This window comes from Bos indicus, chromosome 7 (genome assembly GCF_029378745.1).
Source record: "Bos indicus isolate NIAB-ARS_2022 breed Sahiwal x Tharparkar chromosome 7, NIAB-ARS_B.indTharparkar_mat_pri_1.0, whole genome shotgun sequence".
Classification (NCBI taxonomy): domain Eukaryota; kingdom Metazoa; phylum Chordata; class Mammalia; order Artiodactyla; family Bovidae; genus Bos; species Bos indicus.
The window spans coordinates 19,919,685-19,933,475 of record NC_091766.1 but is presented as its reverse complement, the minus strand read 5'-3'; the positions used below and the strand labels follow the sequence as shown (position 1 = coordinate 19,933,475).

At 58.3% G+C, this 13,791-nt stretch overlaps 1 protein-coding gene across 4 annotated transcripts in view; it reads right to left on the bottom strand.

Annotated features, from left to right (window-relative positions):
• Window positions 1-1,209: 1,209 nt before the first annotated feature.
• The window catches only part of ZFR2 (zinc finger RNA binding protein 2), a 45,726-nt gene continuing 33,144 nt past the window's right edge, over window positions 1,210-13,791 (bottom strand). For 2 of the 4 annotated variants that reach the window (XM_070793103.1, XM_070793105.1), the window contains 8 exons: window positions 12,819-13,009; window positions 9,333-9,507; window positions 6,522-6,660; window positions 5,024-5,121; window positions 4,529-4,624; window positions 3,036-3,147; window positions 2,202-2,299; window positions 1,210-1,496 (listed from right to left, as the gene is read on the bottom strand). In XM_070793103.1, coding sequence (XP_070649204.1) covers window positions 1,317-1,496; window positions 2,202-2,299; window positions 3,036-3,147; window positions 4,529-4,624; window positions 5,024-5,121; window positions 6,522-6,660; window positions 9,333-9,507; window positions 12,819-13,009 — 1,089 coding nt within the window. In that variant the 3' untranslated portion in view covers window positions 1,210-1,316. The other 2 variants (XM_070793104.1, XM_070793106.1) reach the window with 2 other exon arrangements.

Here is a 13,791-nt window from a genome sequence, read left to right as displayed (position 1 = left end):
GGAAGCCTTCCGGGTCCCACCTCCCGCTGACAGCCTGCCGATAAGAGTATCTCCTGGACCATGCCAGGCTGGCTTCCTGGAGTGGCTGTGGATGTGTGTGAGATGAGTGCTGTGGGTGTTGGATCCCTGGTGTTGGGGTGGGGGTCTGCAGAGCCTTGGGGAGATGTCCTGGCAGCTCAGGGTCCTGCCTGGAGCCCAGCAGGGTCACTGCATCCCGAGGAAGGACTGTGTGGGCCACACCAAGACACAAGTGCACCTCGTTTACTCCCCACCCACCAAGCTTCCAGGCGGTTCTACGAAGACACTAGATGTGAAGCTGCACACAGGCTGTCCCTCAAACACAGAGGTGAACTGGAAACAGTCAGGTGAGCAGGAGAGATGGTGTCCGCCCAAAGATGGACATGTCCCCTTCAGCACCACTGGGCAGCCAGGCGAGAGGAGAAGTAGCAAAGAGGGATGTGGACAGATGGGGGCAGGGACTGGGTGGGGGTGCTTCCAGGCCCACCTGCCCGGGTCGGGGGGCGCCTGATCCTATGCCCCACCCTGGGGAAGAGCCCCCAGACCCTGCCTCCGAGGGGCAGGCCCCGGACCCATGTTGGCTGCACCTATGCGAGGAGGACGGGAGAAAGACAGAGGCAAACCAGCCCCGAATGAGGCGCACAGAGCGGCTCCCCACAGTGCAGAAGGCACGCAGCGGCACAGCATGCGGACCAGGGGGGTCACTCATGTTCCCAGGGTCAGGGGCCCACCCAGCCTGCACCCTCACCACTCAGGGGCTCTGTGGCCCCCTCCATGGCGCGCCAGGGCAAGCCCAGCTCAGACCCTGCAAACCTCTGGCCAAGCCTCCAGGCTGGGGAGCTGTCACAGGTGGTGTGTTTGGAACCAGCTGGGCTTGGGGACAGGGGACCCCAGCCTGGGCACACTCCCAGGCTTGGCCAACACCCCCTTCCAACCTGCTTCCAGGGCAGGCTTCCTGGTGTGGGGCCCTCAGTGGGCTTGCCCATGTTATGTCAAATCCATGTGTGCTGGGCGCATCCACACACAGTCATTAAAAACCCACACCTTTTGCAGGCCACAGGGTGACTTTAAAGCTAGCAAAAAATGCCAGGGTTTATGGTTGTGCTGCCCCTTCTCGCCCCAGGGTGAAGGCAGGCCTTGGGTCCTGCCCCTAAACCCCACAGCTCAAATTGCCAGATGAAGAGAGTTCACTAATGGTTTAAGCACAGGTGTGTTTAAAGAAATCTACAGAATGTTACTGCAAAGGGAAACGTGGACTGTCGGTGTCAGGGGTGAAGTGGCCGCTCAGCGGCAGTGTGTCAGGTCCCACTGGGGAGGCGAGGCCGCTTCCTCTGGTTGCTGCCCCCCTTGGCCTCCAGCTCGCTTGCCTCCCGTGGCCTCTTCCGGAAGCGTGCCCCCAGCCTGATTCTGGGGGGAGGCAGCGGGTCGATGCCCAGGATCTTGTGGATCTGCCGGAACGCCAACATGCGCAGGGCGTGCTGGGGGCAGACCAGCTGTCAGGACCGGCCTGCCCGCACCCGCTGGCCCGCCTCACACAGCCTGTGTGAACTCAGGCATTCTCACACCCTCCCAGCAGTGGCCAAGCTCAAAGCACCTCTGGGCATGAGGAACTGTGCTGGGAGCTGTTCACACCCGCTGGTGCCGAGGACACTGCCCGGAAGCCCGGGAACCTCAGCTCCTCCTCATCTGCTAAGGGGACCCTGGATCCTGCTTCTCCCAGTTGGGCTCTGATTAACAGCAATTTGACTCTTTCCACTTAAGACCCTTCATGATGTCATGCCCAATGTGAAGTCTGCTGAAGAGACTTGCTCATTAATAGAATTTGCAAATGAAACGGAAGCCAGAGATGGGGCGGTGGGGGTGGGGGTGGGCAATGTTTTGATTCTTGAAGCTGTTGAGGCGCAGCAGGAGGCCTGGCTGGGTGTGTGCAGACCTGGGGCCTTGGGGTACTCCCAGGACGATGAGGCCCCAAGTCTGCACCTCATCACGGCCTCAGTTCTGGGCTGGGCTGGCCCTGCCCCTGGAAGCAGTCCTGTCACCCACAGGCCACCTGATTCTGCAGGGAAGAGGACGGGAAGCGGGCCCAGACCGCTTCCTGGGATGCAGCAGAGATGTGCACAGGGGCTGGGAGCCGGGCTGCCTGCAGCCAGCTCACGTGGGCCCAAGTTGGGCTGGCCTCCTACCTGGGCGCTGGCCGTGATGTCTTCTCGTTCTTGGAGGGTCATGGAGCCGAGGGCATCCATCTGGTCTCTCTCACAGGGATCCTGGAGCCCGGGCCCATCTGAATGAGGCGGGGTCGGTGGGAGCGGCAGACAAGCAGATGCACCCTTGTGAAGGCTGCCACCACGGCTCTGCGATGTTGGAAGTCTGTGCCCGGACCCCCAGGGGCCCACGGACCACAACTGGGCCTCTCCCCGCCAGTCCCCCTCCGGCCCCACAAGCATTCAGCAGAGCTCCTCGCAGCCTGTGTGTGTGTGTGGCACGTGTGCACACGCATGGGCGAGTGTGCGGTTACATAAAAGGCTCACACCACAGACCCATGTATCACGCTCTTCTTCCATGAAACACGCTATCATCCAAGTCACCGAAACAACTGGAGAACACCGACTGCATCTACCACGTCACGTGGGCTGCCCACCCGGTCTCTTCCTGCCGCTACCGCTCAGGACGCCGGGAACACCTCCGTGCCCGGCCCACCATGGACCTCCTGTCGTTTCCTTCGGAAGCAGCTCCCGGGCTATCCCTGGTTCCCCAGGAAGCATGGATGTGGCATCAGAGGATCCACTGGAACCCCCTCCAGCCTGCACCCGCCTCTCCTTCCACCCGTCCACGCCTCCTCACGGCTCCCTTGGGTGAGTGACACGCATGCGTGTGTCTGTGTCCGCTGTCCTGCCTAGGCTGGATGGGGTGCTCGAGTGTTCCTAAGAGGCTCCTCTGTCCACCTGCCCCGCTCCCCCATGGCCCTTGGTGTCTGCCAAGTGCTCCAGGGTCTGAGCTGCTCGCCAACAGGGACTGACCTGTGAGGAGTGTCCCCGAGGCCACGCACTCCAAGACTCGGCGCACAGCATCCCCGGGGCTCAGGGGCCCCTTGGTGCTGCTCAGGGCCTTCTCCACCAGCAGCTCCATGGCCTGCGCCGGGACAGAAAAGGAGACCCGGGCCTTTGAGGGGACAGTGGTTGTGCGGGCAGCCGGGTCTCCAGGGGACACGGGACCGGAGGCTCCGGCCCAGTGCCCCTTCAGGCCCACCCAGCCACCCACCCAGGGGGTCACCAGACCTTACTGCCCTGGCGTGGCCATGGGCGGGTTTCAGCACCTTCCCTTTTCAGCTTCCTCATTAGCAAAATCTCATCAATGGTAACATGGCAAAGTAGTGTCACATGGGTTCAGAGATTCGTTCTCTGTGACCTGAGGGCCCCTGAGGGTCACAGGATCCTAGGGCGTAGTTCAGGAACCTTTCTTCCTCCAAGAGCCACCTGCCTGGAGAGCCCGGGGACAGGGTTGGGGGTGTGAGCTGTCGTGGGGGCGTGTCTACACTTAAAGGGAAATGGGCTCCAAGAAATGCGCGACCGCCTCGCACTGCCCCACCCCCGGCCGCAAACATCTGAGTGAACCTCTCTGGTCACTCAGCACGGGGCAGCCACTGTGCCACCCCCTGGGGTGGAGCTGAGAGTGGACGTCTCCTCAGACCACAGGCAGGAAGCCGAGGTCGGGGGGGCACCAGAGCCCCTGGTTTTGGAGACGAGTAAGGCCAAGGGCAGCCTGGGTTGGGGTGTGGGGAACGTCCAGGAGCCCGCCTACGGGCATGGGAGCTGATGGACTGGCTATAGATGGCTGCAGAGAAGAGGCACGTGTTCCTCCAAGTTCAGGGCCAAATTCCCAGGGATAAGGTCAAAGGTGAAAACCTTAAAAACCTACAAGTTGTTGGTTACTGGGGAGGTCAGTGGGCGTGTGATAGAAGAGGGACACTCGGAAATGAGACCCTGAAAGTCGAGGCAGGGGGCTTCAGTGGGTGGGGCTGTGGGGTCTCACGAGGCAACTTTGGGGGTTTGAAGTACCCAGGGTCCCTTGCATCCTCTCTCCTCTCCCCCTGGAAGGGGTCCAGGGCCAGCTGAAGAGCCGTGTCAGGGCCACTGGATTCTCTCCTTCAGAGGAGGTAGGTCTGCCCCAGGCCTAGAGGTCAAAGTGGAGCCAAGACAGGAACCGGCTTCTTGCCCTCACCAGGGCCTCTGCACCAGTGCCTGCAGGTCTAGGCAAACACTCCAGCTTTTGCTGGGGTGCCCTTGAATTTACATGCTTCCTGGTTCTGCCTGCAAGGTTGTGGGTTTAAGATAATACAGTCAAATGAGGCCGTGTCCTGTGGCAAGCCTCCCCCTGGGACTCAGACCAACACCAGCCTTTTCTCAGAAAGCTGGACACTGGACAACGATACAAGGCTCAGCCTAACAGGGCTGTAGCCTGGCAGGGTTTGGGGGCTTCTTAAAGCAAGGCTGGCCCCTTGGCACTGTCTTACCCAGTCCGGCAGGGCCCCCCAGGTGGGCACGCGCTGGCAGAGGTCCCGGAAGACCCTGATGACGATCACACAGGGCTGCAGGCCGCTGGCTCTTGCCTTTGGGGGAAGAAGCACATGGGAAGCCCCAGGAAGCTCTGAGCACATGGCTGGGGAGGGACAGGGAGCTATGCATGGAGCCAAGGGAGGCAGTGAGTCAGGGCAGTGAGCCTGGTTGGCGGTCCCATGCTGGCAGTGGAGGCATTGAGGGACTCCAGTGGGATCAGGCCAGCCTCCTGGGCTGTGGGAGGCAACCAGAAGCAGATTCCACTCCCAAATGGCCCAGTCTAAGCCCTAGTGCCAGCCAACAGGGCCAGAGCGGTGGTCACCCCTTTCAAGCTCCCAACCCAATCGGCCAAGAAATGACCTCCATCATGATGGTGAGCGCGGGGTGAGGACACAGAGCCACCCCACCCATGTCAGCTCCTGGCCTCTCCTGGGAGCCCGCCTGCCGCTAACCTGGAACCACTTGGCGTGGCGGAGAGCAGCCAGTGCCTGCAGGCACTTCTCTGGGCTCAGCACGTCTCCTGGGTCCGGCAGAGGCACCTCGGTTCCTTCTGGAAGAGAAGGGCAGGTAGGCCGGCCACCCCTCCCCCTGCTCCCACCTCCTGGGCCCTCAGGTCCCTGGGCCTCCCTGCGTTCATCTGTTCATCAGGAAGACATGCAGCTCAGCTCGCTGGCCCTGCCTCCAGACACTGCCACTGGGACACAGAGCTCCCCTCTTGAAATCCCATCCCTCTCCAAGGCTCTGTGGTCCCTTGCCCCCAAGAAGTCCACGTTCAGGTGGAAAACTAGGAATGAAGCTGGATTTCCAGAAACTTCCATGTGCGTGTGTGATTAGGGTCAGGTTTGAGCACATGCCATCACAGATGACCAGGGCCCCATGTCGGGGGAAATGTGCATTTTTTCTTCCTTCTGCTTGCTTTAGGGAGATTCTCCTCCCCTCATCCCGTGAGGCCCTGGTGTTCAGGTCGCAGGAGGGAGCACTGCTCTCCCCCTGGCCCCCAGGCCTGGATCAGTTTCTGGGGCCTGAGAGCCAGCACAGAAACAGCTGAACAACACCCCCTCCCACCCAGCAGCAGCCGGCAGGGTGCGGACCCCAGTGAGGAGCAGCTCTGGGGGTCCAGGGTGCCTGTAGAGGGGCTTCCTGCTCTCTGGACCCCTCCAGCCCGCCCCCTCCCCGACATTCCCAGTCCCCACTTGTTGGCAGGGGAGTGAGCTGGAGCAGGCCTGAAGCTGGGGTCGGAGGGCGGGCGTCACTGTTTCTTCCCACTGCATCTACTTTCAGATGACATGTGGCACTCCCCTTATGACAACTGATAATGGCTTTCCACTCACAGTTCAAAGGCTCTCTTCTTTAAAAATGGAAGAGCCAAAAAGGAGTTGAATCAGAGAAAGCAGCAGTGGTTCGTGGCCCTTACTCAAGGCAACGATCAGGAAGGGGGTCTGAGAAAGGCTGGAGTTTGGGAAAGGGTCCCAGGGGCTGTCCCAGGGGTTCCCCACTCCTGGGCATGAGACTCGGGGTGCCCTCCGGCCTGGCCCACGCCCTCTGTGTTGGCTGCCCTCTGGCTTTGGCCTGCACTCCTCCCACTTGCCCAGGCAGCAGTGCCCGTGTGTCTCAGGTCCCCAGGGCCCCTGCTTGGCTGGGGGACCCGGCGCACTGGGTCTCCTTGGGGTGGGGAGCAGGTGCCCAAATAGCCTGAAGGCTCAGGGGGAAGGGCCCCGAGCACGCCTGCCACAGCCAGTTCTGAGCCACTTGACACTTGTCCCAGCTCTCCTCCTGCCTTCCTCCGCTACCCCAAGGCCTGGCCCTTATCTGACCAGGGCATCCAGGCTTCACAGAAGCACGGGAAGGTGGTGGTGGCACCCCTCCCCCTAAACCAGAGCAGAAGTGGGTGCCGCCCTAGACTGCCAGGTATGTGGGAAGATGGGGCTGAACAGAAGGGCCCGGCCGCACCTTGGTCTGCGGAGGGGTCCTCCCGCATTAGGGGCGAGGTGATGGACACAGCGACCTGTATCCGGGGCTCCTCGCAGGAGGAGATGACAATGCTGGCGTCTGGGTCAGAAGAGACCTCGTACTTGTCGTCTGTTACCACCTGCAAGGTGCACATACAACATGAGGCCTCAGGACTCCACCTGAGAGGTGGGACACGGCTGGGTGCCCAGCCCCACGCCTTCTGGAACCTCCTAGGGACCGAGACACAGCCTTGCCCTCCAGAAATGCAGATGTAGAAATACCAAGGTGCCTTCATATGTAAAAAACACCTGGAGCTCAATAACAACCAGATCAGCAACCCAACAACAAAACTGGCAGGTGATGTTTGCAGAGAAAGAGACCAAAGTGACCCTTTTCACACAATGACAAAAAAAAAGAGCCCCACCGTAAGGAAGACTCACATTAAAACTAGAATGGCATGCCATGGCCCCCTGTAAGAAGGGCAAAATTTGAGGAGTCTGAGGAGCAGCTGGGCTGGCGTGTGCATGCTTAGTCACTTCAGTCGTGTCCGACTCTTTGTAACCCCATGGACTGTAGCTCCCCAGGCTCCACCGTCCATGGGATTCCCCAGGCAAGAATACTGGAGTGGGTTGCCATGTCCTTCTGCAGGGGATCTTCTGGACCCAGGGATCGAACCTGAGTCTCCTGCATTGCAGGCAGATTCTTTACCATCTGAGCCACCAGGGAAGCCCCCGGCCGGCAGATCCGTGCATCTCTAAACTGCTGGTGGAGGCTGACCTGGCGACACATCCAGGCTCATGCCTTGGACCCAGAGACTCTGCCATAGGAAGTGCTCCCATGCGTGTGGAGCAGCGTGTGTACAAGCTTATTCACTCTCTGCAGCTTCGCTGGTGACCCGGAACACTGGACAAGACCTAAATGTCCAACTACACGGGAGGACCCAGCCAGCTACGGACATGTGGCAACAGCACGCCCTCCAGCCACAAGAAAGAGCGAGGCTCCCTACACAGGAGTGTGGGGTGCTGCCTGACAGGTCCACAATTATTCCGTGAGAACCACACAGTCCTTCAGCTGGCCTACCAGGCCGCCCTTGGGAGGATGAGGGCAGACGATGGTCTCTCGGAATGCAGGACAGGGGTGCCTCCAGGCAAGGTCTGAGGCCCCTTGGCTCTGGTCCCCACCCCACACCTGCCGTGGGGCCCAGGGTTTAGTCTCGCCCCAACACAGGCACCCTTACGGCCCCGCCAGCCCCGGCCCCCTCACCCAGGGCTGCCCAGAGGGTCAGTCCTCTGCAAGCAGAGGCTCCAGGCAGCCCCGCCCTCTCAGCGGGCCCCCTCCTTTCCAGACCTCGTTCCAGTCAGTCTCTCACAGGGGGAGCTTCGGGAGCAGGGACCCTCGTTCATGGCCGTTAGAACTCCGACTGCTGCCCCCAGGTAGACGGCACAACGAAGGTGGGTTTGGTGCAGTGACCCAGTGCCTGGAGACAGTTCACTGTGTCCCTCATGTTGCTCTGGAGTTCCCGAGTCACTTGGCCAGGTGACAGCCAAGAGGTCTGTCTACATCTCTGGGGGCCGAGCACCACCAGCTCTCCCATGGCCTCTGCTGTCTTCCCTCCGGCCTCATCCATTTTCATGGCCCTGGGTTGCCAGATTCTGGAGGACAGGGCCTGCATCTGAGCCATCTTTGTATTTAGCAAAAAACTGCTATGTCGTGGGGTGTTTAGGAAAAATGAGTGATTAAACTGCTGAAGTTGGAATATGTCACTCCCCTGCTTAAAGTTCTCCAGTCTCCACATTTCCCTGAGGAGGCAGTCATACTTCCCCACACGGCCTGCCCAGGTGGCACTAGTGGTGAAGAATCTGCCTGCCAGTGCAGGAGACACAGGAGACACGGATTTGATCCCTGGGTCAGGAAGATCTTCTGGAGGAGGGCGTGGCAACCAACTCCAGTATTCTTGCTTGGAGAATTCCATGGACAGAGGAGCCTGGTGGGCTATACAGTCGATAGGGTTGCACAGAGTCAGAGACAACTAGTGACTTAGCACTCACATGGCCTTCAGGCCTGGCTCGATCTAGGCCCTCATCCACTCAGGCTCACCTCTCCGTGGGCCTCCTGCCTCTTGGCCTCTGCAGGTTCCCGTTCCTCTATGGGGAACTTTGCCCGCCCCCATCTGTCAAGGCTTCTCATCTCTCAGCTCACCTACTCTGTCTTCTGTTGAGACTCACACCTCCCATGGTCCTGTCTGCAGTGGACCCCGCTCTCCCTGAGTGCTCCCTACCTGGCACCAGGCTTGAATTGCTCTACAGAAGATACATCAGAACTCAGCCTTCTCTGTACCAGACTGGGAGCCTCAGAGAAGGACCTAGGAGGGACGAAGCTGAGTCCCCTCGGGGAGGGTGGCAGACAGGAAGGAGAAAGCACTCTGGCAAGTGATCATTTTAACTCAAGATGATCAATTAACATCATGACGTGCTCTCCCTCTTCTCCCAGTTATTATCTCGGGTGAGAAAAGCTCTATGACAACAATGGGAACTGTGCTGGAAGAGAAAGTCCGGCCAAGCCTCCAGTCCTGTGCCTCCCTAGTGCTTTCCCTGCAGATCGTCCTCATGCCAGCTGGCTGGGCTCTGTGTGAGTGTGACAGAAGTGACTGTCCTCATGAGCCAGATCTTAGACTGTTTCAAGCCCTACTGTGAACACCCCTGATAAGGGAACCCTCAGGTTCCACCAGTGGATCCCTGTGCCTGTTTCTAAAAGCAGACCGGACCGTGTCTCACCCAGGCAGACCCCACGCAGCACGGCCGGGCACCTCACCGGGAGCTGGAGAGGCAGCTGCTCGGCGACTCTGCGCTGCAGGGCGCGGGTGGGCTTCTGGGAGCAGAGCAGGATCAGCTGTACCGCCCGGTCTCCACGCAGGAGTAGCCCCTTCGCCAGGAGGCCGACCCGCATCACGCCTTTCAGGATCCGGGCTGAGGGGCTGGGGCGGCTGCTGAGACAAACCCACGGACCAGTGAGCAGGGGGCACGGAGGAAGGACCCCCACTCCCGACCCAGAGGCATGGGTTTCCTTGCCAGGCGCCTGCGCCTCCATGTCTTCATCTGTGAAGTGGGAGCATGGCCCTTCCCAGAGGGCACCTGATCCGAGAGACACCGGGAGAACTGGGAGAACAGGGAGAGTTCTCGGACCTGAGGATGAGAATCTATGCTGCTCGGCGGGGCTGGCAGCTGGCACCCTCTGCTGGTAAACTTCATGCCGGAGGGGAGGAGGGGGGGCGGGGGGAGCGGGGGGAGGGGACGGTTGCTTGACCCCAGGCAGCCTCATTGGCCCCCGGCTTCTGAGCTGTCTCTGTGGCCACGTCACCCCCACCTGGACTCCTTTCAGGAGGCCTGGCCGGCAGCTCCCTGCCTGTCCTCCCCTCCAGCCTGCGCATCTAGTCCCACCTCCCCTGCCCCCAAGTCTGCCCTCGCCCGCCCACCACTGTCCTGGCCACTTTCTGCAGGTGACCCCCATGGCAGCACTGGCCTGGCAGTCACCCTCCTACTGCTGCCCCGCTGTAGGCTGGGGACACCCCAGCTTCTTCCTGGGGCACCCACCCTGACCCCTGGCTGCTGCACCACCACCCTGTCCTTCCACTCCCTCCCCACGAGGCTCGCCCACCCGGACCGTTGCCTGGGGTGCCCCCACGCCATGGTGGACCTCTCCACGCTGTCTCTCTCTCACACACACACACACACACGGTCACCTCCTCAGAAGCTGCCATCCGCTCCGACCACTTCCTGACTACCACTTTGCTTTGCGTTGTGTCTCAGGACATGCGATAACCTTATTCTACGATACATGTGGGTGTCGTTGTGATCTGTCTCCAGACCACCAGTGCTGGAGCCTGGGATGGTCCAGGGGGACCCAGCCATGCCTGGAATGTCTACAGGACAAGGAGCAGACCCTTTGGGGGAAGGCAGAGCACAAAGGTGGGAACCCGTGGATCAAGAGACTTACAACTTGTCAATTAATTGGGACCCTGATTCAACACGAACTGCAAAACAAAAAAACCTCCTAAAAGGCTGAATTATTGTTATCTATGGGACAACTGGACGCTGCAGCACTGACTGGATATTTGGTGTTGCTAAAGAATTATTGTTCATTTTTCTTTGAGGATGATCATGGCATTCTGGTTTTGTTAAATGAAAAAGTATTGTTTAGAGATGGGCTCTGATGCACTGACATACTCCAGCTGTGGGCTGGCGCTCAGTAAGGTGTCAGACAGGATTTCCTTTAACCACTGTGGGCAAGGCGGGAGATGGGGAGAAAGCAAGTGAGCCACCCTCGGTTTAGGTATGGTCATCTTTTGTGTGTGTTAGAGAATTTCCATAATAAAAGTGAAAAAGAAAAACCAACACTAATGAGCTCTTTGCGACAGTTAAGTAAATAATGCAACATCCATAGGACAGTTTACCATGTTCCTATTAAACACACACACACACACACATTTCCACAGAAAAAAGGCCACAAACAAGAGTGAGAAAGGGAATTCCCTGGCAGTCCAGTGGTTAGGACTCCACGCTCTCACTACCAAGGGCTCTGGGTTCAATCCCTGGTCAGGGAACTAACATCCCACAAAGCTCAGTGCAACGAAGGGAAAAAAAAATTGTGAGGACAAAAAGCCACCAACACTTCTATGTTTTTGAAAAATAATGTAAAAAAAATGAAAAAGACAAAAAATAAAAATAAACAAACAACAACAAAGAAAGAAAAATAATGTAAGGACAGAACATGTAACATGACATCAATGTTATGTGAAGGCTTTAAAAAAGTGCAATCGGTTTTGCTTTCAAGCTGGGTTTGAGGGGTTGTGGGAGTGTGGGGGCAGTGGGGCTCCTGTGCTGGTGGGGGCCCCGTGTCCTCACTGCGGTGGGGCATCTACTCAGGGGGCGAGCGGTCCAGCACTGGGGAGGCCTGAGCGGGGCCTGGGCCTCCCTGAGGTGCCTGTGTGGACGCCCAGCCTTGACACCTGTGGGTCCACGCTGTGGAAGCTGGGGGAGGGGGGAGGGTCCTCTCCTTACTGTGTTTGTGTTGAGTCCATAATCATTTCAAAATGAAAAGTTAAACTAACAAAAACAAAACCTGAGAATGGGGAGAAAACGGGGAGGGAAACCACGAAGCACTAAGTGAGGGCCCTTCTCCTTCAGGAGACATGGGGGTGGAGGTTGAGGGAAGGCTGCTCTGTCTGGGGCCGCACCTGCTTCCACTTCCAGGCAGTGAGCTTCCTCACCGGAGTTGGAGGGGGGAGCGGGCGGCGCCCGTGTTCACATTGAGGGACGAGTGCATTCGGTTATGACACCTGGTGACTCACGCATGGCTCTCATGTTCTTCTTCTCAGACAGCAAACACTCGGGCACAAAGAAGCTACTGACTGGAATCAGCCTGACACAAATGCTGCACGATTCCATGGACAGGAAACATCCAGAACAGGCCACGCCATGGACATGGGGCGTGGAAAGGTGGGTGCCGGAGGCTGGGGAATTTTATGGTATGGAATTCTGTTTCAGATGATTAAAAAGTTCTGGAAACAGACAGCGGTGATGGCTGTACAACTTTGTGAATGTGCCCACAATGGCCAATTTCCTGTTACGAGTATTTTACCATCAAAAAAACACCTTAAAATAGTAAACGAGGGAGGTCCAGTGGTTAGAACTGTGTGTGCTCACTGCTGAAGGTCCAGGTTCAATCCCTGGTCGGGAAACTAAGATTTTGCAAGCCATGTGGCACAACCAGAAAAAAAAAAAAAAGGTAAATGAAAAGGAAGCCACCCAGAGATGAGGGACCTGGAAAAGCTAAGTCCTCTGGGATTCTCTAAACTGTGCAATGATTCACTACGAGGTGCCGGGACTTTCCGTCTTCTGAGAGTCGGGCAGCTGGAAAGATGATTCACACACATGCTTAGTGCTTGGCGGCACCTCTCGCACTGGTCTCTGTGTCACAGGTGAGGACACAGAGGTGCTAATCCTCTGCAAACCACGTTTCTAGACACACCTTCTACAGGAAAGTGACTTCCGGTGTGAGAACACTCACTCTCCTTGGCTGGGGGTACTATAACTCCCTTTGATCTCCCAGCCTCCTGGCTAGCTCCTAGCTCCTAGCCTCCTGGGGAGATATCTGAAGGGGGCTGGAAAGCGCAGGCCCCAAAGACTCCAAGCCTCCTGGCACTGGAGCTGCCACTTCCTGTCCGGACCCTGACCCCTGCCCACCCAGCCAGGGATCAGCAGCCTCTGGGCCCCTGGACAGGGGGCCGCCGTCCATCACCTGTGGTCCCCGCCCTCGGGCTCCGGGCTGGCAGAGTCCTCCTCAGCCAGCGTGTCAGACACCAGCTTGAGAGCACGCTCCGCATGGGAGACGGCCTTCTGGACGGCCAGGAGCTCCTCTTCCGTCGGGTAGATGGCCGCATGCTTACACATGACATGCCGGTCGTCGCTGGACTCCGGCCGCCTTGTGGGCTGTGGGGAGAGGTGCGTGTGTCTTGTCACAGGCAGGCTGAGAGGTCCCGGTCACTCGGGAGCCGTGGGGGCCCTTGGAGCCTGGCTGGTGTGACAGGCAAGTGGTGGCTGGAGAGCCAGGCAAAGGAGCGACAGGGCCCAGGGGGAGGAATAAGTTAAATGGAACTTCCAGATGTACGAGATGGCTTCAGAAAAGGCAGAGGAACCAAAACTACCAACATTCATCGGATCTAGAGAAAGTGAGGGGACTCCAGAAAATCATGTATTTCTGCTTCATTGACTATGCTAAAGCCTTTGACTGTGTAGATCACAACAAACTGGAAAATTCTTAAAACAATGGAAATACCAGGCTACCCTACCTGCCTCCTGAGGAACCTGTATGCAGGTCAACAAGCAACAGTTATTACAAGATGTAAAACAATTGACTGGTTCAAAATTGGGAAAGGAGTAAAACAAGTGTGTATATTATCACCCTGCTCATTTAACTTATACGCATTTAACTTATATGGAACAGGGAGGACCTCAGCCCCATAGCTGTGGGGAACTTGGGCCGAGTGGGAGACCACTGGGCTCCCTGGAGAACGCTCTTGAATTTCAGAGCCAGAGGCTTCAGAGGCAGCTGGGGCCGCTCCCTCGGCAGGGCGCCCTCCACGGTTTCCCTGCAACCCGCCCAATCCCCATGGATGGACAGTCAGATGCCTCAGTGCTTCCAAGGGATGTGACCACTGGGGCCTCAGGAAGCTCTGAGGGACCCCTGTGGTTGGCGGTGAGGCCCTCAGGTC